The sequence below is a fragment of the Pristiophorus japonicus genome, chromosome 6 (genome assembly GCF_044704955.1).
Source record: "Pristiophorus japonicus isolate sPriJap1 chromosome 6, sPriJap1.hap1, whole genome shotgun sequence".
NCBI lineage: Eukaryota > Metazoa > Chordata > Chondrichthyes > Pristiophoridae > Pristiophorus > Pristiophorus japonicus.
The window spans coordinates 257386810-257414027 of record NC_091982.1 but is presented as its reverse complement, the minus strand read 5'-3'; the positions used below and the strand labels follow the sequence as shown (position 1 = coordinate 257414027).

At 44.7% G+C, this 27218-nt stretch overlaps 1 protein-coding gene across 6 annotated transcripts in view; it reads left to right on the top strand.

The window, feature by feature from the left end:
* The window catches only part of rhbdd1 (rhomboid domain containing 1), an 87796-nt gene that overhangs the window by 32781 nt on the left and 27797 nt on the right, over window positions 1-27218 (top strand). For all 6 annotated transcript variants that reach the window (XM_070883891.1, XM_070883892.1, XM_070883893.1 and 3 more), the window contains one exon: window positions 16398-16517. In XM_070883891.1, coding sequence (XP_070739992.1) covers window positions 16398-16517 — 120 coding nt within the window. The remainder of the gene's footprint in view (window positions 1-16397; window positions 16518-27218) is intronic.

Sequence of the window (27218 nt, the reverse complement as noted above, 5' to 3'; positions counted from 1 at the left end):
ACCCTCGCTCCAAACACTGGTACCTGCTTAACTATGTCATCGTCCGAGCCAGGGATCGCAAGGATGTGCGCAGCACCCGCGCCATGACAGGAGCTGACGATTGCTGGACGGACCACCGCCTAATCCGATCCATCACCAACTTTAACATAGCCCCAAAGCAGAGGGGACAGCAGAAGCAGTGCTGCAAAAAAGTTAACGCTGGGGCACTTAGAGAGCCCTATACAGCCAGCGCCTCACAGCCAATCTGGCGTGCCTTGACGACCCTGAGATGCTGAATGTCCACAGCACTTGGTCTGCCCTCCAGGCCTCTATAACCAGTGCCTGTGAAGAGACACTTGTCACTCAACCAGAAAACATCAGGAGATCGAAGAACTAATAGATCGCAAGCGCAAAACATTTCTGAGCCTCGAGCAACAACCCAACTCGGGAGCTGCAAAACAACATTACAGGCGGTTCAAGGCTCGGGTCCAACAAAAAACCCGGGACCTAAAGAACAGGTGGTGGATGGAGAAAGCACAGGAGATGCACCAACTGGCCGACAGCCATGATATGCGAGGGATTCTTCATTGCAGTCAAGGCCACCTACGATCCAAACTCCCAAGGCCCCACCCCACTCCTGGCCAAGAACGGGGAAACACTCATCAAGGACACTGAGGCTGTCGGAGCCCGATGGAAGGAGCACTTTGAAGATCTCCTCAATCGAGACTCTGCTTTTGACTTGATTTGAGTGTTCTCGACTCCATCCCGCAGCACGTGACCGCCACCAACTCAGTGAAACTCCAACATTGCACGAGGTAGGCAAAGCCATAAAACAGCTCAAGAATAACATGGCTATGGGTGCGGATGGAATCCCTGCTGAGGCGCTAAAGTATGGCAGAGAGGCGCTGTTGGCGTGGACACATGACCTCATCTTTCTCATCTGGAAGGAGGAGAGCATGCCGGGAGATCTCAGAGAAGCAGTGATTGTGACCATTTTTAAAAAAGGGGACAAGCCTGACTGCGGCAACTACAGGGGAATCTCCCTGCTGTCAGCCACTGGGAAAGTTGTCACTAGAGTTCTCCTCAACCATCTTCTCCCTGTGGCCGAGGAGCTCCTCCCGGAGTCACAGTGCGGATTTCATCCCCTACGGGGCACAACGGATATGATGTTTGCAGCGCAACAGCTGCAGGAAAAATGCAGGGAGCAGCGCCAGCGCTTATACATGGCCTTTTTCGATCTTACAAAGGCCTTTGACACTATCAACCGTTGAGGGTCTATGGAACGTTCTCCTCCATTTTGGATGCCCCCAAAAGTTTGTCCACATCCTTCGCCTGTTTCACGACGACATGCAGGCCGTGATCCTTACCAACGGATCCATTACAGACCCAATTCACGTCCGGACCGGGGTCAAACAGGGCTGCATCATCGCTCCAACCCTCTTAATCTTCCTCGCCGCCATGCTCCACCTCATAATTAACAAGCTCCCCGCTGGAGTGGAACTAAACTACAGAACCAGTGGGAAGCTATTTAACCTATGCCGCCTCCAGGCTAGGTCCAAGATCACCCTAACCTCTGTCGTTGAGCTGCAGTACAAGGATGACGCCTGCATCTGCGCACATTCTGAGGCTGAACTCCAGGATGTAATCAATGTATTCACTGAGGCATATGAAAGCATAGGCCCTACGCTTAACATCCGAAAGACAAAGGTCCTCCACCAGCCTGTCCTCGCCGCACAGCACTGCCTTCCAATCATCAAGATTCATGGCGCGGCCCTCGACAGACATTTCCCATATCTCGGGAGCCTCTTATCCACAAAGACAGACATTGATGCGGAGATTCAACATCACCTCCAGTGAAGTCTTCGGCTATCTAAGGAGAAGAGTGTTTGAAGACCAGGCCCTCAAATCTACCACCAAGCTCATGATCTACAGGGCTGTAGTAATACACGCCCTCCTGTATGGATCTGAGCCATGGACAATGTATAGAAGGCACCTCAAGTCGCTGGAGATATATCACCAACGATGTCTCCACAAGATCCTGCAAATCCCCTTGGAGGACAGGCGCACCAACATCAGTGTCCTCATCCAGGCTAACATCCCCAGTATTGAAGCAATGACCACACACGATCAGTTTCGCTGGGCAGGCCACATGGTTCGCATGCCAGATACGAGACTCCCTAAGCAAATGCTTTATGCGGAGCTCCTTCATGGTAAACGAGCGAAAGGTGGGCAGCGGAAACGTTACAAGGACACCCTCAAAGCCTCCCTGGTAAAGTGCGACATCACCACTGGCACCTGGGAGACTCTGGTCGAAGACTGCCCGAGGTGGAGAAAGTGCATCTGGGAGGGCGTTGAGCTCTTCAACTCTCAACGCAAAGAGCGTGAAGAGGTCAAGCACAGGCAGCGGAAGGAGCGCGCAGCAAACCAGCCCCATCCACCCCTTCCCTCGACGAATGTCTGTCCCATCTGTAACAGGGTCTGTGGCTCTCGTTTTGGACTGTTCAGCCACCAAAGAACTCAATTTGGGAGTGGAAGCAAGTCTTCCTCGATTCCGAGGGACTGCCTACGATGATCCTGTTTTTTCTCTCCAACTTCCTTCAACAAGTTGCTGCACAACTATGTTCTCAGTTCTTTCTGCTCAAGTCCCTCCAATCCCATTTTCAACCACCCTGATCAAAGTCATCATGTATCACTGTAACTATGGCTTACTTTTCCTCCTCATTCCCGACAACAATGATAACTCCACTTTTTTTCTTCATCTCTCCTCCCCAACATACTTTCACGGGATCAGTCTCTCATTCTCAGCTTGTCGTCTGCCATTATCTTCCCAAACCATTTTGCTTTGCTGCCTCTCTCTCTGCCTTCAAAGGCTCCTACAAACCTATCTCTCAGATCATGCATTCAATGTTTTTGTTCTTTTGACCCCTGTTGAACATCCATTTTCTCCGTGCAAAGAATTCTGAGACCTTGTTTTTACATGAGGAGTCCTATATAAATGCTTTTTTTCTGTTGTAGAGTGACTGACTTTTCTCCTTTCCCTCTTGTGGAGGGCCATGCCTTTTCTTGGACAGGTGACTTGGATGAGATTAAGAAGTTAGCATGTGAAATGCATTACTTAAACTTCATAGTCTAAAACTCTCGTGTTTATCATATTGGTCCCCATTTAGATACTATAATGGAACAAGTGCTTACAAAAAAACCAACTGTTTCACAAAGGGCAATGTACTAAAATTTTATCAAAATGAATGATCATGTTAAAACTTAGAGTGTACATTTGCACATCTAAACTCCAGAAGCTGGTAAATTTCCTTGACAAATAGAAGCAATGCTGCAATTATCCCTGATCATAATGAAGACGGAATAGCAAGAACTGGTAAACTGCAAGCAATGAGATTTCCTTAGGTGCTGAGCAAAGCATCTTGTTGCATAAAACTGAAATAAGATGCTGTGGGGGTATTGGTGCAGTATTGGGTAGGACATGGTGGTTAATTATTATAGCTGGTCAGTTGTGTGCACCAACTGAGGTCAGAGGTCATTCATTATGTTGTCATATAACTTTGAAGAATCCCCAGGGATGGGGGAAATAATGGGAAACTGATAAAATCAAAGTGCTATAAATAAATAATGTCATCTACCAAATGCTTAAATAATGACACAAAAATCTATAGTAAAAGCATCAGGTCCTAAATCCTAAAACAGATTTTATCTCATGTTGTGAACTTCTAAAATCTTCAACATTTGGAATATTTAGTAAAACTGTACATCTTCAGTCTAATTCCGACTGAGGTTTTCCGCACAGAGGGTGTTTGCTCTCTGCTTGGAAACTGGTAAGAAACCACCCACTGAATAGCTGTTTAAACTATCCATTTCAACATCATAGTTGCCTTTTTGCAGAATGATGTGCTAAATGCCAGTTCATGGTGGTGTGGCTTCTCTGATCATCCTGCGCAATTCTGCCAAGGTTAACTGTTGCGAGAAATGGACTGTCTCACTGATCATTATTTTGGAGTGGTCAAGAGATATTTTTGGGGCAACGTAGAAACTTTGCAAGCTGTTCCTGATGTGGAAGTGCTTGATGCTAACACTGAGACCAAAATTACACAATATTCCATTTCAATTTGCTAAAATTCTTCAAAAAAAATTCTGGAAAAAACAATCTGGATAAATTTATTTGGATTACTGTTTTCAGCTGTGGTCTTGCCAACAGCTTCTATGTGGTAATGTTTGCTATCTGTTGTAACGTGCTTCATGATAGCATTTGCTGCATGGGTGGAAGCTCTCAAATTCCTACAATTTTGTGTGCATCTTTTCCATGTTCTACTGTGCCAGTAAATCCTGAGTTTCACTAGTACTGTGAATTCTGGGTTGGTCAATCTCCATAGGGTTCTTCTGTCTTATCTTGCTCTCCAGCCAGCGAATACAAAATAATAGTGACACTTGCACATGCAGCTAGATAGGTAATAAAGCAATTTAAAATATAAACGAGAGAAAGGAAGAGAGAAGCAGAGAAGAGCGGTGCGATTTATTGCTACATTGATGCTGCACTAAAGGTAGGAGTGCTATTTTCAGTGTTGCACGTGGGAGTCACATTGTCACTCCTGCTTGCACCATTATGAACTTGAGGAAGGCAGACTTCATAGAAACATAGAAAATAGGTGCAGGAGTAGGCCATTTGGCCCTTCGAGCCTGCACCACCATTCAACAAGATCATGGCTGATCATCCACCTCCGTATCCCTTTCCTGTTTTCTCTCCATATCCCTTGATCCCTTTAACCGTAAGGGCCATATCTAACTCGCTCTTGAATATATCCAACGAACTGGCATCAACAACTTTCTGCGGTAGAGAATTCCACAGGTTAACAACTCTGAGTGAAGAAATTTCTCCTTAACTCAGTCCTAAATGGCTTAACTTATCCTTAGACTGTGACCCTTGGTTCTGGACTTCACCAACATCGGGAACATTCTTCCGGCATCTAACCTGTCCAGTCCCGTCAGAATTTTATGTTTCTATGAGATCCCCTCTCATCCTTCTAAACCCCAGTGAATACAGGCCCAGTCGATCCAGTCTCTCCTCATATGTCAGTCCTGCCATCCTGGAAATCAGTCTGGTGAACCTTCGCTGCACTCACTCAATAGCAAGAACATCCTTCCTCAGATTAGGAGACCAAAACTGAACACAATATTCCAGGTGAGGCCTCACCAAGGCCCTGTACAACTGCAGTAAGACCTCCCTGTGCCTATACTCAAATCACCTAGCTATGAACGCCAACATGCCATTTGCCTTCTTCACCGCCTGCTGTACCTGCATGACAACTTTCAATGACTGATGTACCATGACATCTAGGTCTTGTTGCACCTCCCCTTTTCCTAATCTGCCGCCATTCAGATAATATTCTGCCTTCGTGTGTTTGCCACCAAAGTAGATAATCTCACATTTATCTACATCATACTGCATCTGCCATGCATTTGTCCACACGCCTAACCTGCCCAAGTCACCCAGCAGCCTCTTAGCATCCTCCTCACAGCTCACACCGCTACCCAGCTTAGTGTCATCTGCAAACTTGGAGATATTACACTCAATTCCTTCATCTAAATCATTGATGTATATTGTAAATAGCTGGGGTCCCAGTACTGAGCCCTGCGGACCCCACTAGTCACTGCCTGCCATTCTGAAAAGGACTCATTTATCCCGATTCTCTGCTTCCTGTCTGCCAACCAGTTCTCTATCCACGTCAGTACATTACCCCCAATACCATGTGCTTTAATTTTGCACACTAATCTCTGTGTGGGACCTTGTCAAAAGCCTTTTGAAAGTCCAAATACACCACATCCACTGGTTCTCCCTTGTCCACTCTACTAGTTACATCCTCAAAAAAATTCTAGAAGATTTGTCAAGCATGATTTCCCTTTCATAAATCCATGCTGACTTGGACCGAACCTGTCACTGCTTTCCAAATGCGTTGCTATTTCATCTTTAATAATTGATTCCAATATTTTCCCCACTACTGATGTCAGGCTAACTGGTCTATAATTCCCTGTTTTCTCTCTCTCCTTTTTTAAAAAGTGGTGTTACATTAGCTAGCCTCCAGTCCATAGGAACTGATCCAGAGTCGATCGATCGTTAGAAAATGGTCACCAATGCATCCACTATTTCTTGGGCCACTTCCTTAAGTATTCTGGGATGCAGACTATCAGGTCCTGGGGATTTATTGGCCTTCGATCCCATCAATTTCCCGAACACAATTTCCTGACTAATCAGGATTTCCTTCAGTTCCTCCTTCTCGCTAGACCCTCGGTCCCCTAGTATTTCCGGAAGGTTATTTGTGTCTTCCTTCGTGAAGACAGAACCAAAGTATTTGTTCTGCCATTTCTTTGTTCCCCTTTATAAATTCAGTTGATTCTGACTGCAATGGACCTACGTTTGTCTTCACTAATCTTTTTCTCTTCACATATCTATAGAAGCTATTGCAGTCAGTTTTTATGTTCCCAGCAAGCTTCCTCTCATACTCTATTTTCCCCCTCCTAATTAAACCCTTTGTCCTCCTCTGCTGAATTCTAAATTTCTCCCAGTCCTCAGGTTTGCTGCTTTTTCTGGCCAATTTATAAACCTCTTTCTTGGATTTAACATTATCCTTAATTTCCCTTGTTAGCCACGGTTGAGCCACCTTCCCCATTTTATTTTTACTCCAGACAGGGATGTACAATTGTTGAAGTTCATCCATGTGATCTTTAAATGTTTGCCACTGCCTATCCACCGTCGACCCTTTAAGTATCATTCGCCAGTCTATTCTAGCCAATTCATGTCTCATACCATCGAAGTTACATTTCCTTAAGTTCAGGACCCTAGTCTCTGAATTAACCGTGTCACTCTCCATCTTAATAAAGAATTCTACCATATTATGGTTACTCTTCCCCAAGGTGCCTCGCACAACAAGATTGCTAATTAGTTCTTTCTCATTACACATCACCCAGTCTAGGATGGCCAGCCCTCTAGTTAGTTCCTCGACACCTTGGTCCAGAAAACCATCCCTAATACCCTTCAGGAAATCCTCCTCCACCGTATTGCTACCAGTTTGGTTAGCCCAATCTATATGTAGATTAAAGTCGCCCATGATAACTGCTGTACCTTTAATGCACGCATCCCTAATTTCTTGTTTGATGTCCCCAACCTCACTACTACTGTTTGGTGGTCTGTAACTCCCACTAGCGTTTTCTGCCCTTTGGTGTTTCGCAGCTCTACACATACAGATTCCACATCATCCAAGCTAATGTCCTTCCTCACTATTGCATTAATTTCCTCTTTAACCAGCAACGCTACTCCAACTGCTTTTCCTTTCTGTCTATCCTTCCTGAATGTTGAATACCCCTGCATGTTGAGTTCCCAGCCTTGGCCACCCTGGAGCCATGTTTCTGTAATCCCAATTATATCATATTCGTTAATAGCTGCCTGCGCAGTTAATTCGTCCATCTTATTACGAATACTCTTCGCATTGAGGCACAGAGCGTCTTTTTAACACGCTTCGCCGCTTCAGAATTTTGCTGCAATGTGGCCCTTTTTGATTTTTGTCTTGGCTTTCTCTGCCCTCCACTTTTACTTTTCTTCTTTCTATCTTATGCTTCTGCCCCCATTCTACTTCCCTCTGTCTCCCTGCATAGGTTCCCATCCCCCTGCCATATTAGTTTAACCCCTCCCCAACAGCACTAGCAAACACTCCTCCGAGGACATTGGTTCTGGTCCTGCCCAGATGCAGACCGTCCGGTTTGTCCTGGTCCCACCTCCCTCAGAATTGGTTCCAATGTCCCAGGAATTTGAATCCGTCCCTCCTGCACCACTCTTCAAGTCACGTATTCATCTGAGCTATCCTGCGATTCCTACTCTGACTAGCACGTGGCACTGATTGCTACCTTTCATGGAGTAGATTTACATCTCGCTGCCCAGGCATAAAACGTTCATTGCTGATTGGCTGTCCTTTATATAAACTGTCTGATTTTTGACAGCCCTAAAAATCTTAAATCTATACACCACTTGACTTCTTGTCATACAGTGGGTCAAGCTTTTCCCATTTATAATATCACGCTGTCAGAGGGCTGGTTTTGCGCCCAGTCTATGAATATGGTCAGGGAGTCCTCTCGGGAAATTTTTGAAGACTGGTACAAACACTTGATTTTTGTTTTATCAGCAGCCATAATTTCAACCTAAGTTTTAGCTCCTCCTTCATTTTGCATTTTGGTTTCTCTTAAAAATTTTAAACGATTTCCATCGATGATGGAGTTAAGAATCTTCCTGATTCCTCACGATCCTATCAAATGTTAAAAAGAGAACTGATTTTACTATCTTTCCTGCACCTCCATGTCTCACTTCTTTGCCACTGTCTAACCCAAAGAATATCACCAGTATATTCACTTATCCCTCCTGATGCAAAGCCTGATTATAATGTTTTATCAACCTAAAGTTCATAAATCCAATGGGGCTGCCAACAGTGCCTTTATCAGAATGTGGCAACCGCAAACCTTGACATTTTCTTTTCTTTGGAAATCAGCACTGCTCAGGCTTAAAGCCGTGTGTGCCATCTGTGCACATGGAACCAGCTTAGTGCCTGCTACTACTGAAGTAGAGGAAGAGCATAACTAGAGGCCATCAATATAAGATAGTCGCCAAGAAATCCAATAGGGAGTGGTTGAAGCAAATAGTATAGATGCTGGGGGCCGCACAGACTGCTGGGCTCGGCTGCCACGCTGCTCCTTCCACTCCCCAGCCTGCTCCGATGGTGCTCGCAGGCCAGGGGCCACGCAGACTGCTGGGCTAGGCCTCCAGGTCGGTGATTGGAGCGTGGGCAGGTACTGCAGGAGCGGCGAGTTCGGGGCGAAGCAGCGGCAAGAGATTGTAGAGGGACATGATCGGGGCCCAGGAGAGGCGCGAGTTCGGGGCCCAAAGTAGGCAAGGGCCCAGGGGCAGCATGGGACAGCCCACTCTGCGATATACGTGCGCAGTGGGTTTGTGCAGCAGAGCTGGTCTCCAGTCGTCTTGGTTTATCCTTGCAACTACTGGGCCAAGACCTAGCTCTGTCAAGCCCGTGTGCAACGGTCATCACATGTTAAAAAAATCCACGCACAGGCATCTTCCACCCTTCAAGATTTAGTTCGGGACCTGGAATTTTAGGTCCTTCATTGAAACACCTGTGAACTTTTTAACGTGGAAGCAAGTCGTCCTCAATTCGAGGGACTGCCTATGATGATGATAGATGCATTGACATGGAGGCTGGACAAGCATTTGAGGGAAAAGAGAAAAGATGGTTATGCTGATAGATTTAGATGAGGAAAAATGGGAGAGCATAAATGCCGGCATGGACCGAATGGTTGGGTTGAATGGCCTAATCCTGTGCCCTATATCCTATGGAATCCTCCATGCCTTTGCAGGCACTCCATTTACATTGATCATGACAAGCTGTCAATTATTTGCCAACCTACCCATTGCTTAATGATTGAAAGAAGTCCCAGCACTGGCTATGCCTAGGCCCTGAGAAAGAAGTAGGAGTTCTTCCAAAATCATCTAGTGCTGATGCCTTGGCATTGACTTGATTTCTGAAAATATAAGGCTCCCAAGCGCTGTCTATATAAGTTGGTGAGCCCATCACCGCTTTCAAGGACCTTTTCTCGACCCTATCTCAGTGCATAGGTCTGCTCAGGGTCACAAGATACATACAGAGGAGGAAGGCCATCTTAGTTCATCCATCCAGGAAAAATATTACACTCCCCTCATCGTGTTATATACTTAACCTTGGATGAATCTAAACTTCTTGCCTCTACACCTTTCTGAATTAGTCCCATTAAGTGGAAGCAATTTGTCCAGTGGTGCTCTGCGCTGCTAAAGAATTTTAGTCTTCATAATAAAGCATTTCCTTGTTTCCATGTGACATGAATCTAGATTTATACAGGTCGATCGAGCAGCAGCTCCAATCTTAAAGCATAGAACATAAGAATTAGGAACAGGAGTAGGCCATCTAGCCCCTCGAGCCTGCTCCGCCATTCAAAAAGATCATGGCTGATCTGGCTGTGGACTCGGCTCCACTTACCTGCCCGCTCCCCATAACCCTTAATTCCCTTATTGGTTAAAAATCTATCTATCTGTGATTTGAATACATTCAATGAGCTAGCCTCAACTGCTTCCTTGGGCAGAGAATTCCACAGATTCGCAACCCTCTGGGAGAAGAAATTCCTTCTCAACTCGGTTTTAAATTGGCTCCCCAGTATTTTGAGGCTGTGCCCCCTAGTTCTAGTCTCCCTGGCCAGTGGAAACAACCTCTCTGCCTCTATCTTGTCTATCCCTTTCATTATTTTAAATGTTTCTATAAGATCACCCCTCATCCTTCTGAACTCGAACGAGTAAAGACCCAGTCTACTCAATCTATCATCATAAGGTAACCCCCTCATCTCCGGAATCAGCCTCGTGAATCGTCTCTGTACCCCCTCCAAAGCTAGTATATCCTTCCTTAAGCAAGGTGACCAAAACTGCACGCAGAACTCCAGGTGCGACCTCACCAATACCCTGTACAGTTGCAGTAGGACCTCCCTGCTTTTGTACTCCATCCCTCTCGCAATGAAGGCCAACATTCCATTCGCCTTCCTGATTACCTGCTGCACCTGCAAACTAACTTTTTGGGATTCATGCACAAGGACCCCAGGTCCCTCTACACCGCAGCATGTTGTAATTTCTCCCCATTCAAATAATATTCCCTTTCACTGTTTTTTTTTCAAGGTGGATGACCTCACATTTTCCGACATTGTATTCCATCTGCCAAACCTTAGCCCATTCGCTTAACCTATCCAAATCTCTTTGCAACCTCTCTGTGTCCTCTACACAATCCGCTTTCCCACTAATCTTTGTGTCATCTGCAAATTTTGTTACACTACACTCTGTCCCCTCTTCGATTTCATCTATGTATATTGTAAACAGTTGTGGTCCCAGCACCGATCCCTGTGGCACACCACTAACCACCGATTTCCAACCCGAAAAGGACCCATTTATCCCGACTCTCTGCTTTTCTGTTAGCCAGCCAATTCTCGACCCATGCTAATACATTTCCTCTGACTCCGTGTACCATTATCTTCTGCAGTAACCTTTTGTGTGGCACCTTATCGAATGCCTTTTGGAAATCTAAACACACCACATCCATCGGTACACCTCTACCCACCGTGCTCGTTATATCCTCAAAGAATTCCAGTAAATTAGTTAAACATGATTTCCCCTTCATGAATCCATGTTGCGTCTGCTTGATTGCACTATTCCTATCTAGATGTCCCGCTATTTCTTCCTTAATGATAGCTTCAAGCTTTTTTCCCACTACAGATGTTAAACTAACCGGCCTATAGTTACCTGCCTTTTGTCTGCCCCCTTTTTTTAAACAGAGGCGTTACATTAGCTGCTTTCCAATCTGCTGGTACCTCCCCAGAGTCCAGAGAATTTTGGTAGATTATAACGAATGAATCTGCTATAACTTCCGCCATCTCTTTTAATACCCTGGGATGCATTTCATCAGGACCAGGGGACTTGTCTACCTTGAGTCCCTTTAGCCTGTCCAGCACTACCCCCCTCGTGATAGTGATTGTCTCAAGGTCCTCCCTTCCCACATTCCCGTGACCAGCAATTTTTGGCATGGTTTTTGTGTCTTCCACTGTGAAGACCGAAGCAAAATAATTGTTTAAGGTCTCTGCCATTTCCACATTCCCCATTATTAAATCCCCCTTCTCATCTTCTAAGGGACCAACATCTACTTTAGTCACTCTCTTCCGTTTTATATATCTGCTTTTACTATCTGTTTTTATGTTTTGCGCAAGTTTACTTTCGTAATCTATCTTTCCTTTCTTTATTGCTTTCTTAATCATTCTTTGCTGTCGTTTAAAATTTTCCCAATCTTCTATTTTCCCGCTAACCTTGGCCACCTTATACGCATTGGTTTTTAATTTGATACTCTCCTTTATTTCCTTGGTTATCCACGGCTGGTTATCCCTTCTCTTACCGCCCTTCTTTTTCACTGGAATATATTTTTGTTGAGCATTATGAAAGAGTTTCTTAAAAGTCCTCCACTGTTCCTCAATTGTGCCACCGTTTAGTCTGTGTTCCCAGTCTGCTTTAGCTAACTCTGCCCTCATCCCACTGTAGTCCCCTTTGTTTAAGCAGAGTACGCTCGTTTGAGACACTACTTCCTCACCCTCAATCTGTATTACAAATTCAACCATCCTGTGATCACTCATTCCGAGAGGATCTTTTACTAGGAGATCGTTTATTATTCCTGTTCATTACACAGGACCAGATCTAAGATAGCTTGCTCCCTTGTAGGTTCTGTAACATACTGTTCTAAGAAACAATCCCGTATGCATTCTATGAATTCCTCCTCAAGGCTACCCCGTGCGATTTGATTTGACCAATCGATATGTAGGTTAAAATCCCCCATGATTACTGCCGTTCCTTTTTCACATGCCTCTATTATTCCCTTGATTATTGTCTGCCCCACCATGAAGTTATTATTTGGGGGCCTATAAGCTACGCCCACCAGTGACTTTTTCCCCTTACTGTCTCTAATCTCCACCCACAATGATTCAACATTTTGTATATTCGAGCCAATATCGTCTCTCACAACTGCCCTGATATCATCCTTTATTAACAGAGCTACCCCACCTCCTTTCCCTTCTTGTCTATCCTTCCAAATTGTCAGATACCCCTGTATATTTAATTCCCAGTTTTGGCCACCCTGCAACCATGTTTCTGTAATGGCCACCAAATCATACCCATTTGTAATGATTTGTGCCGTCAACTCATTTACTTTATTTCAAATGCTGCGTGCGTTTAGGTAGAGTGTTTTAATACTAGTTTTTAAACCATGATTTTTAGTTTTGACCCCTCCTGCAGCCCCTTTATATTCATACATATTGTCCCTTCCTATCACCTTGTGGTTTACACTTACCCAAGTGCTACTCTGCTCTTTTGCTTCCTGCCTTTTGCATTCTTCCTTGGGGTCCTGTTCATCTGAGCTCTCACCCACTCTAACTAGCTCAGAGCCCTCTCCTGGGTTCCGAATACTCCTCGCATTGAGGCACCGAGCTTTCAGGCTTGCCTTTTTATTACACTTTGACCCTTTAGAATTTTGCTGTACATTGGCCCTTTTTGTTTTTTGCCTTGGGTTCTCTGCCCTCCACTTTTACTCATCTCCTTTCTGTCTTTTGCTTCTGTCTCTTGCTTCTGTCTCCATTTTGTTTCCCTCTGTCTCCCTGCGTTGGTTCCCATCCCCCTGCTATATTAGTTTAACTCCTCCCCAACAGCACTAGCAAACACTCCCCCTTGGACATTGGTTCCGGTCCTGCCCAGGTGCAGACTGTCTGGTTTGTACTGGTCCCACCTCCCCCAGAACCAGTTCCAATACCCCAGGAATTTGAATCCCTCCCTGCTGCACCACTGCTCAAGCCACGTATTCATCTGCGCTATCCTGCGATTCCTACTCTGACTAGCACGTGATGCTGTCCCTTCTGGATCCTTTAGGAACCATCCTTTGCTTTCTAATTTTACAAAAAGTATAGAGATGTTTAATGCTGTCAAATCCCTTTGCGATTTAAATCCAGTTCTTCAAAAACTTCTCTATCTTGCTTTTGAGACGGTTGACTCATACAATCTCAAATTATTGGGTTGTGATACTCTTCTGCTTGTTGCTCTGATATCTGTCATGGGGTGAATAAAATCCAGGAACTGATCAACCCTTACTTTCTAGCACATTAGTCATGCTGTTGTACTACAACCCAAGTTCCTGCCGAAAGTCATATCACACTTCACTCCCCCTCAAAATAAAGACATCAATTCTTTTGAACTCCATTCTCATCATTCAGAATTAGTTTGCTGATTCCACTACGTTGATCTGTATTTTGAGCTTTTGCCCAACACCTTTTCTTCGTGTAAGTGGCTTGATAATGGTTTCCATGAGTCTTTTTATGAACTTGTATCAATGTTTTTATTCTCCATACGTGAATTATTGTCGTCCAGTCTAACAACTAATCTCAATTGGAATAAACTGCATGCTGGAGCATAGGTAGGATACCTAGCACATTTTTCTGTCACGTTACCTTGCGTGGCAGAAAATACTACACCCCTCCCATCGTGCAGGCTAGAACTGCTGTTCAGATGTAGTTACAGACTGTTCAGATGTATTTACCACTAAAATGGTTGTCACGTTTCAGGAATTTTTGACCATTTTTCCACGAAGTATTTGGGAAAAATTTACTTTTTAAGTGTGTTTTAAAAATAATTCGACTTGTACAAATTTAAAAAGGAAAGCCAGAGGCTGCTGGCATTTGCCAAATGTGTATTAAGGTCAGACGTTGACACCATTACCCAGGATGGTTAAAAATAATCGGGCAGTGTTATCTCATCCTAGAGGGGTCTCAAAAATACACTCTTTGGGGGGTGGAATACAATGTCCCTTCCTGTTGAACTTTGCTTGAAGGTAGTTTCAAGGGAGGGACACAGTAACCGGCTTGATTGGCAGCTCTACAGGCCAACCCCGGTGAGGGCACGGATCAGAAGCCAACCCCCAATTTGCTGTACAAACAAGAAAGAAATGGACAAAGCCACATAGGAAGTCAGGCAGCAAACTGCAATGAGAAGGGTTGTAAAAATAGACAACCTACAGGGAGAGGAGGTTCTGCTCTGCGCTGAGACCCCAGAATGCAGAAGAGTTATTTTGTTTGGGTCAAGTAAGGTGATCCACTGAACTGGGGTAGTGAGGCACGCTCATTCTATTAATATTATTACATAAAGGTGAGTTTTGCCGATTTGGATTAAGTGAGTCTGTTTTTCTGTATGTTCACCTTACTGTGAAGTAAAGCAGCTTAACAATCAAGCCTCTCCTAACCTACTGGTCTACTGTCTGACAGATTGCATAAATGCACATGCAAAAGACATGAGGATCTGATCAGCAGAGGTGCTATTCCTGGGTTATGCTATTGTACAATTAGATAATGGGTTATTTAAGAGAGCGACTGATGCTTCCTTAAAGTGATCTGAGTCTCTTCCTTGCCAAGTAGGTATCTATAGCAGACCCACATTTGTGACAATAGCACACAAGCAGAAAGGTGTAGTTAAACGACTATATAGCACAATCACCAAACTTGCATTACATACAAACTGGATTGCCTGTTAAATGAAAAAGTCTGTATTTCTTCCAGCTTCTATCAGCAACCTCTTAGAAAGTCTTTGTGAGCAGAGACCATATGTATGTACCACCAATGTTCTATCTGGCCCCGTCGCAGATCGTGACATGATGAGTAGAAAATTGAAGAATGCTACAAAGTCTGGCATACATTCGATCCTTTGATGTACAAGCAATGTCTTTGAAGATTGACTTTCACAAAAAGAATCTGAGAAGACTACATCACTGTAAACCTGGCATGATGACATAAGAATTGTGTCTCCTCTTTGTGGTGTTTACTCTTTTCCAATAAACAGCAACATGTGTTTATGTAGCACCTTTAACGTAAATGTTCCAAAGTGCTACACTAACTGCTGTCATCAAGATTAATTCACATGAAATAGTTCCACAGAAATAAGGAATGGGCTATATTTTGGGAAGTCAGACATTGATACAAGACAGCAAGTATACATTTGGGTCACACTTCCTGATTGACATTTTTAATAAAGATTTACTCTAAAGTGCTGGAAGCCGTGCAAAACTAAAGATAAAAATCCTATTTTTGTCACAGCGCACTCAAACAATGTGATTCATTATAGTCCCAAAGACCTATGCAGGACTATTTCGAATATAAAGTTAGCAAAATGATTTAGTGGTAGGAAACCTTCAGACTCTGCCAAGGTAGTTTCTACTAAATTGGTCTGTCGTTCACGAAGATCTTTACAACAAATATGCATATCGTTACAAGAAGTGTCAGCTCAGTGGCAGCACTCTTGCCTGAGTCAGGAGGTTGTGGATGCAAGCCCCACTCCACAGAATTGAGCACAAACTCTAGGTTGTCACTTCAATCCAGTACTGAAGGAGTGCTGCATTATCGGAGGTGCTGTCTTTTGAATGAGACATTAAACTGAGGCCCCATCTGCCCTCTGAGATGGATGTAAAAGATTCCACAGCGCTAGTCGAAGAAGAGCAGGGGACTTTCTCCTGCTGTCCTGGCCAACATTTATCCCTCAAATCACACCTAAACAGATGATCATTTAGTTGCCCGCTTAACCCTTTAGTTTTATATAATGACTATGCTCCAATATATCTTCTGCACCTGTAAAACTATCCAATATTATCCATACTAATTACTCATTAAACCTTAAGCTTAAACAAAAATCATATGAATATAGTCTGATCGCTTTCTCCTCACACCCATATATTATTGTCCTAATTAGAAATTGTCTGTTTTATAAACCTTAGGGTATTCTGGTTACAATGCTTCTAGCTATCATACCCCAAACAACAGGACGAACTACACAGGAGGAATGACTGATGAGGAACAATTAGAAGAAGCGATTCATGCAAGTCTAAATGACTATGGTATGTTGTTCAATCCAATAATCATTTCTTTTTTGGTTGTTCTGCTCTGGTTTTTATATATGTGTGTATATAATCGCACAGATACTAACTTTAATGTAATGCTGTGCATTTGTTTATGTAATATGCAATCTATGATAAAATGTCATTCCATTTGGATCGAGTACATCAAACCTGGAATACAAATTGGCAGAAGCACTGGGGTTTTTTATTTTATTCCCCCAACTATAGAACAATTTCCTTCAGGCCCATGTTCCATTCTCTTTGATGGTGAGACTGCTGATGGTATTTTTAAAATATATTTCTCTGTAGCAATCAGTGGCACACTATGCACATTTAATCTGCCAATACTCTGATGGATGCTACATCTGCAGCGTCCAGTACCTAAAGTTAGTGCAGAAGTTATATTTATTACTTCAGGAGGGCTGAAATCAAATAAATTAACAGGATTATTTTAGAGTTTAAATAAATGTATGAATTATGGTGCCATTATGAGCATCTTGAGTCTTATCAGAAACATTTATCATAGAAACATAGAAGAGTTACAGCATGGAAGAAGGCCATTCGGCCTGTCAAAACTATGCCGGCTCTCTGCAAGAGTACCTCAGCTAGTCTCTCACCCCTGCCCTTTCCCCGTAGCCCTGCAAACTTTTTTCTTTCAGGTACTTATCCTATTGTGTTCCTAACAGAGATGAGACTGCACACAGGGAGGTTAAAGTAACAGTGACCTCAGTCTTTATTAAGACACTCCAGAGTGAGGAACAGGTCTTATGGGCAGGCTTATACACAGTGCTCCCAAGGGATGCTGGGATCCCTTGGGACTTCAGGGGATGCGCTCCCTGGTGGCGGAACATGGGAGTGCATGCTTTACAGATACACATCACCACTCTCCACCCCCCCCCCCCCCCCCGCCCCCCCAAAGTCAAAGTGAAAGCTATTTACAAGGTGAGGCGGTTGGGAGCGTTTCTTTCCCTGATGGACCGCCTCGGTACAAATGTCTGTTCTGGTGTGTTGGCTGTGCCCTCGCTGGGCTGGCGTGTTGTTGGCCCTGCAGGGCTGCTGGGTGAGTGTTGTGGGCTCGAAAAAGGTGGTGTCTGCTGTGGGTTGTTCAGGGCAGTCTGTGAACCGCAGCCTCGTTTGATCCAGGTGCTGTCTGCAAATTTGTCCAATGTCTAGTTTGACTACAAGCACCCTACTCCCTTCTTTAGTTATCACCGTGCCCATGATCCACTTGGGACCATGTCCATAGTTTAGCACATACACAGGGTCATTCAGATCAATTTCCCATGACACAGTGGCGTGACCATTGTTTACATTTTGTTGCTGCCGCCTGCTCTCTACCTGATCATGCAGGTTGGGGTGAACCAGCGAGAGTCTGGTTTTAAGTGTTCTTTTCATGAGTAGCTCAGCTAGGGGCACCCCTGTGAGCGAGTAAGGTCTCGTGCGGTAGCTGAGCAGTACTCGGGACAAGCGGGTTTGGTGTGAGCCTTCTGTGACTCGTTTGAGGCTCTGTTTGATTGTTTGTACTGCCCGCTCTGCCTGCCCATTGGAGGCTGGTTTAAACGGGGCCGAGGTGACATGTTTGATCCCATTGCGGGTCATGAATTCTTTAAATTCACCACTGGTGAAACATGGCCCGTTGTCACTGACCAGTATGTCAGACAGGCCGTGGGTGGCAAACATGACCTTCAGGCTTTCAATGGTGGCGGTGGTGGTGCTTCCCAATATTATTTCACATTCAACCCGTTTTGAAAAAGCATCCACCACCACCAGGAACATTTTACCGAGAAACGGGCACGCATAGTCGACATGGATCCTCGACTATGGTCTGGAGGGCCAGAACTACAAGCTTAGTGGTACCTCAACTGAGCACACACGCTGTATTGCCGTACACAGGACTCTTAAGTCAGAGTCGATACCGGGCCACCACACGTGGGATCTGGTTATCGCTTTCATCATTACTATACCCAGGTGTGTACTGTGGAGATCTGAGACGAACGTCTCCCTGCCCTTTTTGGGTAGCACTACACGGTTATCCCACAACAGGCAGTCTGCCTGAATGGACAGCTCGTCCTTTCGCTGGAACGGCTTGATTAGCTCTTGCATTTCAACGGGGATGCTGGCCCAGCTCCCATGCAGTACACAGTTTTTTACTAGGGACAGCAGAGGATCTTGGCTGGTCCAAGTCCTAATCTGGCGGGCCGTGACACGTGATTTGTCATTTTCAAACACTTCCACGACCATCAACAAGTCTGCGGGCTGTGCCATAATCAACAAGTTTGCAGGCTGCGCCATTTCCACCCCCGTGGTGGGCAATGGTAGCCGACTGAGAGCATCTACACAGTTCTCGGTGCCTGGCCTGTGGCGGATGGTATAGTTATACGCTGAGAGCGCGAGTGCCCACCTTTGTATGCGGGCTGAGGCATTAGTATTTATCCCCCTGTTTTCAGCAAACAGGGATGTGAGGGGCTTGTGATCGGTTTCCAGCTCAAATTTGAGGCCAACCAGGTACTGATGCATTTTTTTTACCCCGACCACACACGCTAATGCTTCTTTCTCAATCATGCTATAGGCCCTCTCGGCCTTAGACCAGCTCCTGGAGGCATAGGCGACAGTTTGCAACTTCCCCGCAACGTTAGCTTGTTGTAATACACACCCGACTCCGTACAACGACGCATCACATGCTAGCGCAAGTCTTTTACACGGGTTATACAATACAAGCAGCTTGTTGGAGCATAAAATGTTTCTGGCTTTCTCAAAAGCAATTACTTGGTTTTTTTTTCCCTATACCCAGTTCTCACCTTTACGCGATAACACATGTAGGGGCTCTAAGAGGGTGCTTAACCCCGGTAGGAAGTTACCAAAATAGTTGAGGAGTCCCAGGAACGACCTCAGCTGCATGACATTCTGTGGCCTGGGCGCATTGCTGATGGCCTCTGTCTTGGCGTCTGTGGGCCGAATGCCGTCCGCCTCGATCTTTCTCTCCAAAAACTCCACTTCTGTTGCCATGAAGACGCATTTCGACCTCTTCAGCCGCAGCCTTATGCGATCCAGTCGCTGGAGGACCTCCTCCAGGTTTTGTAGCTGCTCGCTGGTGTCCCAACCGGTGACCAAAATGTTGTCCTGAAAAACCACCGCGCGTGGTACCGACTTGAGTAGGCTCTACATGTTTCTCTGGAAGATCACTGCAGCCGATCGAATTCCAAACGGGCATCTGTTTTAGATGAACAATCCCTTGTGCGTGTTGATGCAAGTGAGGCCCTTCGAAGACTCCTCCAGCTCCTGCGTCATGTAGGCCGAAGTCAGGTCGAGCTTGGTGAATATCTTGCCTCCTGCCAGCGTCGCAAATAGGTCGTCTGCCTTAGGTAGCGGGTTTTGGTCCTGTAGCGAGAAACGATTAATAGTTACTTTATAATCGCCGCAAATCCTGACCGTGCCATTACTTTTGAGTACTGGAACAATCGGGCTGGCCCACTTGCTGAATTTTACTGGGGAGATGATGCCCTTGCGTTGCAACCTGTCCAGCTCGATTTCCACTCTCTCCCTCATCATGTGAGGTACCGCTCGCGCCTTGTGGTGAATGGGTCATGCCTCTGGGACCAAGTGGATCCACACCTTCGTCCCGGAAAAGTTTCCAATGACTAGCTCAAAAGGGAAGGAAATTTGTTAAGAACCTGGGTACATGAGGCCTCATTGACATGTGATAGCACTTGGATGTCATCCCAGTTCCAGCGGATTTTGCCCAGCCAGCTCCTTCCAAGCAGTGTGGGGCCCTCGCCCAGGACAATCCAGAGTGGCAGTTCATGCACCGTGCCCTCGTAGGTGACCTTGACCATGGCGCTGTCCAGGACAGTGATGAGCTCTTTGGTGTATGTTCTCAGTTTCGTGTGGATGGGGCTCAGGGCTGGTCTGAGTGCCTTGTTGCACCACAGTCTCTCAAACATCTTTTTACTCATGATGGATTGGCTAGTGCCAGTGTCCAGTTCCATGGCTACGGGTAAGCCATTCAATTTTACATTTAGCATTTTCGGTGGACATTTTGTCTCAAATGTGTGCACCCCGTGTACTTCAGCATCTGCCGCCCCTCTCTCAGGCTCGAAATTGCTTTGATCCACCACGGACCGATCTTCCTCTGTCACGTGGTGGTTAGCTGGTTTTGCAGAGCTTGCAACTCGTTTACAAGCTCGTTGGAGGTGCCCCATTGTTCCACAGTTCTTGCAAACATACCCTTTGAAGCGGCATGAGTAGGCTGAATGGAAGCCTCCACAACGCCAACAAGGTGTGAATTACCTTACTTTCATCCTTTGTTGCGGACTCTGTCGTCTGGGTCACCTGAGACCTGCTGGCAGTTGCAGACTCGTGGTTTCTGCCCTATACATTTCTGCTCGCAAACACCATTCCAGTTAATTTATGAACATTGCTAGCACTTGTGTGCTGAGAGATTTGTTTGGTGTTATCACTGGAGGACATAAACGCCTGTGCTATCGCAATGGCCTTACTGAGGGTCGGTGTCTCTACAGTCAAAAGTTTTCGTAGGATGATCTCGTAGCCAATGCCCAGTACAAAAAGGTCTCTGATCATTTGCTCCAGGTAGCCATCAAACTCACATTGTCCTGCAAGTCGCCTTAGCTCGGCGATGTAGCTCGCCACTTCCTGACCTTCAGATCGCTGGCACGTGTAGAACCGTTATCTCGCCATCAGCACGCTCTCCCTCGGGTTAAGATACTCCCGAACCAGTGTACACAGCTCCTCATACGACTTATCTGTGGGTTTCACCAGAGCCAGAAGATTCTTCATGAGGCTGTAGGTCGGTGCCCCGCAGACCGTGAGGAGGGCCGCTCTCTCTTTTGCAGCGCTTCCTTTTCTGTCTAGCTCGTTGGCTACAAAGTGCTGGTCTAGCCGTTCGACATAGGCTTCCCAGTCCTTACCCTCCAAGAACTTCTCCAGGATGCCCACAGTTTGCTGCATCTTTGCGTTGGATTCGTATACTCGTCGCCAGTTATTGTGTTCCTAAAACAGATGAGACTGCACACAGGGAGGTTAAAGTAACAGTGACCTCAGTGTTTAATAAGACACTCCAGAGTGAGGAACAGGCCTTAAGGGCCGGCTTATATAGAGTGCTGGGATCCCTTGGGACTTCAGGGGATGCGCTCCCTGGTGGCGGAACATGGGAGTGCATTCTTTACAGATACACAACATATCCAACTCCCTTTTGAGTCTGCCTCCTCCACCCTTTCAGGCAGTGCATTCCAGATCCTAACCAAGTGCCATGTAAATAAAGGTTTTTTCTTATGTCACCTTTGGTTCTTCTACCAATCACCTTAAATCTGTCCCCTTTGGCTCTCGACCCTTCTGCCAATGGGAACAGTTTCTCTCGATTACTCTATCCAGACCCCTCATCAAATCTCCTCCATCTTGTTTGCTCTAAGAGCAATCCCAGTTTCTTCATTCTATCCACATAACTGAAGTCCCTCATCCCTGGAATTATTCTCGTAAATCTTTTCTGCACCCTCTCTAAGACCTTGACTTCCTTCCTAAAGTGCGGTGCTCAGAATTGGACACAATATTCCAGTTGAGGCTGTGCCAGTGTTTTATACAGGTTCTTCATAATTTCTATGCTTTTGTACTCTCTACCTCTATTGATGAAGCCCAGGATCTCCCAAGCTTTTTTAACTGTTTTCTCAACCTGCCCTGCCACCTTCAATGAATTGTGCACATAGGTCTCTTTGTTCATGCACCCCCTTTAGAATTGTACCCTTTAGTTTATAATTCCTCTCTTCATTCTTTTTACCAAAATGTATCACTTCACACTTTTCTGCGTTAAATTTCATCTGCCATGTGTCCACCCATTCCACCAGCCTGTCTATGTCCTCGTGAAGTCTATTACTCTCCTACTCACTGTTCAGTATACTTCCAAGTTTTGTGTCATCTGCAAATTTAGAAATTGTGCCCTGTTCACCCACATCCAAGTCATTAATATATATCAAGAAAAACAGTGGTCCTAGAACCGACCTCTGGAGAACACCACTGTATACCTTCCTCCAATCCGATAAACAACCGTTCACAACTCTCTGTTTCCTGTTACTTAGCCAGTTCCGTATCCATGCAGCCACTATCCCTTTTATTCCATGGGCTTCAACTTTGCTGGCAAGCCTATTATGTGGCATTTTGTCGAACACCTTTCCGAAGTCCATGCACACCACGTCAACCACATTGCCCTCATCAACCCTCTCTGTTACCTCATCAAAAACTCGATCAACTAGGTTAAACATGATTTGCCTTTAGGAAATATGTGCTGGCTCTCCTTAATCTATCCACACTTGTTCTAGTGACTGTTAATTTTGACCCTGATTCTTGTTTCTAAAACCTTCCCCATTAACGAGGTTAAACCAACTGGCCGAGAGTTACTGAGTTTATCTTTACACCCTTTTTTAAACAAGGGTGTAATACTTGCAATTCTCCAGTCCTCTGGCACCAGCCCCATATCTAAGGAGGATTGGAAGATTATGGCCAGTACATCTGTGATTTCTTTCTTCACTTCCCTTAACGTCCTAGGATGCATCCCATCCAGTCCTAGTGACTTATCTACTTTAAGTACAGCCAACCTTTCTAGAACCTCATCCTTATCAATTCTTACCTCATCCAGTATCTCCTCTACCTCCTCCTTTACCATGTCTATGGCAACATCTTCTTCCTTGCTGAAGATAAATGCAAAGTACTTATTTAGTACCTCAGCCATACCCTCTGCCTCCATGTGTCGGTTTCCTTTTTGGTCCCTATTCGGCCGCACCTCTCATTACCCGTTTACTATTTATATGCCTATAGAAGACTTTTGGATTATCTTTTATGTTAGCTGCCATTCTATTCTAATACCTTCTCTTCGCCCCTCTTATTTTCTTTTTGACTTCTCTGAAATGTCTATATTTAGCCTGATTCTCAGATGTCATACACACACTTTTTTTGCTTCATCTTACTTTCTATCTCTTTCGTCATCCAGGGAGCTCTGGCTTTAAACTAACAACGTAAATGGGGATCGGGCATTCAGTCCATTCGCTGAATGTTGTGTGCCAGACCAAATCCATAAAGTTATCTAGCAATATGTGACCAGTATGTTTTGTTTTTTCTTTTAATTTTTCTTTTTTTTTAAATTTCTACAGTGGTGTTTTGTGTTGTCTCCACAGATTTAAGAATCTGCAGTGTCATGCCTTAAATATATTTTGTTTAAAACACATATTTTCTGGCACTAATTTACAAATATCTGCTCTGAAATTATAACATTTGACTGGTAGAATCTCAGTAAAAGATTCTAGACAACATTTTTTTTTCATTATAATTGAAACTATTTTTTCCTTCGTCCTTCTTGCATTGTGCCAATTCAAGACAGCTAAGTACCATCTGTGTACTTCTGAGTTTGAGGTACCAGAGCTTTTGCTTATATTTGCTTAAATATTATAGTAATGGATGGCAGGGGGGAGGGGTTTAAAACACCAACATAAGGTTTCATTAGATGCTGTAGGCTACTGATTTTTACTACAAACAGCAGAGTTTCTGTGTGAGCGACAGAAGAACCCTTCGTGCATCCGTGCGCACACAATTTTGCATGTTTTATCAGTTCTTTGGTTATCAAGGTGAGGGACATTAGTGTTGCAAATGGAACATTTGTTTCACACTGTTTTTCAATCTAGTCCCAGCATCAAACATTTCCCCAATCAACACAAGTTAGAGGTAAAGCTCTCAACAGTCCCAACAATGTGCTTTGCTCAATTCGCTATTGTTTTAGTCTAGCCCTTCCAATTTTTGCAAGCAGTTTAGGGAGATTCTCAGTTACATCTAAATTATGATTCTGAATTTTGTGTTCGAATAAGAACTTGTTTGATGTCCCAAATTCAATTCTGTCTATATTTATTACCTTTTATTACCTTACCTGGAGATTCAGGTATATAAGGGGAGGTCCCTCGCAGGGCCAGGTAATAAAGGTGAAGGTCACAGGAGTGACTGTGTCTGCAGTACGTGCCTCGTGTGATTATGTTTAAGAGTTAAGGACTCAACAGCACCTATTTTCTATGTTTCTATGTTTTACACAATGCCAATTATAAACAATTCACAATGTGCATTTTGCAAGTTAAAGAAACTAACTCAAATAGTTAACAGCTTGCAATAAAGCAGATAAGAACCACTATATCTGTATTTGTATAGTGCACTCTCTGAATTGCAATTGTTTCTCCTTGATTCGCAGAAAACTTAGAATTCTCACTTGAATATTTCCCCTCTCGTAGTGAATGTGGTTTGACAGGCGTATGAGTCAGCACAATTTACTGCTGAAAGCCCTTCAAATGTCCTTCCCTTTGTTTAGTATTAGTGAATTTATTTATCTGTTTGCGAAAGAGAAGCCAAATACACAGAATAGAATTGCCGTACTTTTTTAAATTATTAAGGAGCACGCAGCTTCTGTCTTCACTGGGGAGTTCTTTTTTGATGTATTTCACTCTGCGAATTTGCAGCATGGAAAAAGAACCATTTGTGTCTTGAGTTGAATGGAAGTTGCGTCAGATGAATGAGTAAATATGTTTCTTCTCTATGCTGTTTTCTATATTCCGCCTACAAGTTTTAGTCCTCTGGTTCTGTGCTATCTTCCTCAGTCTTTAAAACAGGAATATACAGTGGGTGCACAGCTCCATGTTTATATTTCTCCATTGTCTATTTTCCGCTGTTCCTGTTTAGGGAGAGCTACCGCTCTGCACCACTCTCTTTTGCTTTTTAGTCAGGCATCATCTCATTGGGTTCCATTGTGTGGTGCAGAGAACCAATCTCTTGGAAACACAGGGACTAGTTTCAGGGCACTAACACCGTAAAGTGCATTAAGGAGAGAGACACATTTCTATGCATATCTATAATATAAAAGTGGTTTTAGTGTTTATTAATTTGCAGTTGAATGGCATAGTTCTCATAGCTTTCATTTGTTTTCTAAATGATTGCCTTGCATTTCAAGTGGTCTCCCAGAGTTGTTATGAACCTAATTAGTTCCATTGAACATTATGGAAACATAATCATCATCATAGGCAGTCCCTCAAAATTGAGGAAGACTTGCTTCCACTCCAAAAGTGAGTTCTCAGGTGACTGTAAAGTCCAATACGGGAATTACAGTCTCTGTCACAGTTGGGACAGACAGTCGTTGAAGGAAAGAATGGGTGGGGAGTCTGGTTTGCCGCATGCTTCTTCCGCTGCCTGCGCTTATTTTCTGCATGCTGTCAGCGACAAGACTCTAGGTGCTCAGCGCCCTCCCGGATGCTCTTCCTCCAGGCGGTATTTGGCCAGGGATTCCCAGATGTCAGTGGGGATGTTGCACTTAATCAAGGAGGCTTTGAGGGTGCCGTTGAAACGTTTCCTCTGCCCACCTGGGGCTCGCTTGCCGTGTTGAAGTTCCAAGTAAAGCACTTGCTTTGGGAGTCTTGTATCAGGCATGCAGACAATGTGTCCCATGCAACGGAGCTGGTCGCGTGTGATCAGAGCTTCGATGCTGGGGTTGATGGCCCGATCGAAAACACTGACGGTGGTGCATCTATCCTCCCATGGGATTTGCAGGATCTTGCGGAGACATCATTGGTGATATTTCTCCAGCAATTTGAGGTATCTGCTGGATATGGTCCACGTTTCTGAGCCATACAGGAGGGCGGGTATCACTACAGCCCTGTAGAAACATAAACCTACATGTTGAATGCACAGCATCTTCAGAAGTTTGCAGTGAATGACTGCAGCAGGGCGCTGGTTTAAAAAAAAATTGTTCCTGGGATGTCTGCGTCACTGGCAAGACCAGCATTTATTGGCCATCATTAATTGCCCTCAAGATTCTTTCCTTCAACGACTGTCTGTCCCAACTGTGACAGAGACTGTAATTCCCGTATTGGACTTTACAGTCACCTGAGAACTCACTTTTGGAGATGTCATAGCAGTGCATTTGGAAAGAGGTGACATGATAGGTCCAAGTCAGCATGGATTTGTGAAAGGGAAATCATGCTTGACAAATCTTCTGGAATTTTTTGAGGATGTTTCCAGTAGAGTGGATAAGGGAGAACCAGTTGATGTGGTATATTTGGACTTTCAGAAGGCGTTCGACAAGGTCCCACACAAGAGATTGATGTGCAAAGTTAGAGCACATGGGATTGGGGGTAGTGTACTGACATGGATTGAGAACTGGTTGTCAGACAGGAAGCAAAGAGTAGGAGTAAATGGGTACTTTTCAGAATGGCAGGCAGTGACTAGTGGGGTACCGCAAGGTTCTGTGCTGGGGCCCCAGCTGTTTACACTGTACATTAATGATTTAGATGAGGGGATTAAATGTAGTATCTCCAAATTTGCGGATGACACTAAGTTGGGTGGCAGTGTGAGCTGCGAGGAGGATGCTGTGAGGCTGCAGAGCGACTTGGATAGGTTAGGTGAGTGGGCAAATGCATGGCAGATGAAGTATAATGTGGATAAATGTGAGGTTATCCACTTTGGTGGTAAAAACAGAGAGACAGACTATTATCTGAATGGTGACAGATTAGGAAAAGGGGAGGTGCAAAGAGACCTGGGTGTCATGGTACATCAGTCATTGAAGGTTGGCATGCAGGTGCAGCAGGCGGTTAAGAAAGCAAATGGCATGTTGGCCTTCATAGCAAGGGGATTTGAGTACAGGGGCAGGGAGGTGTTGCTACAGTTGTACAG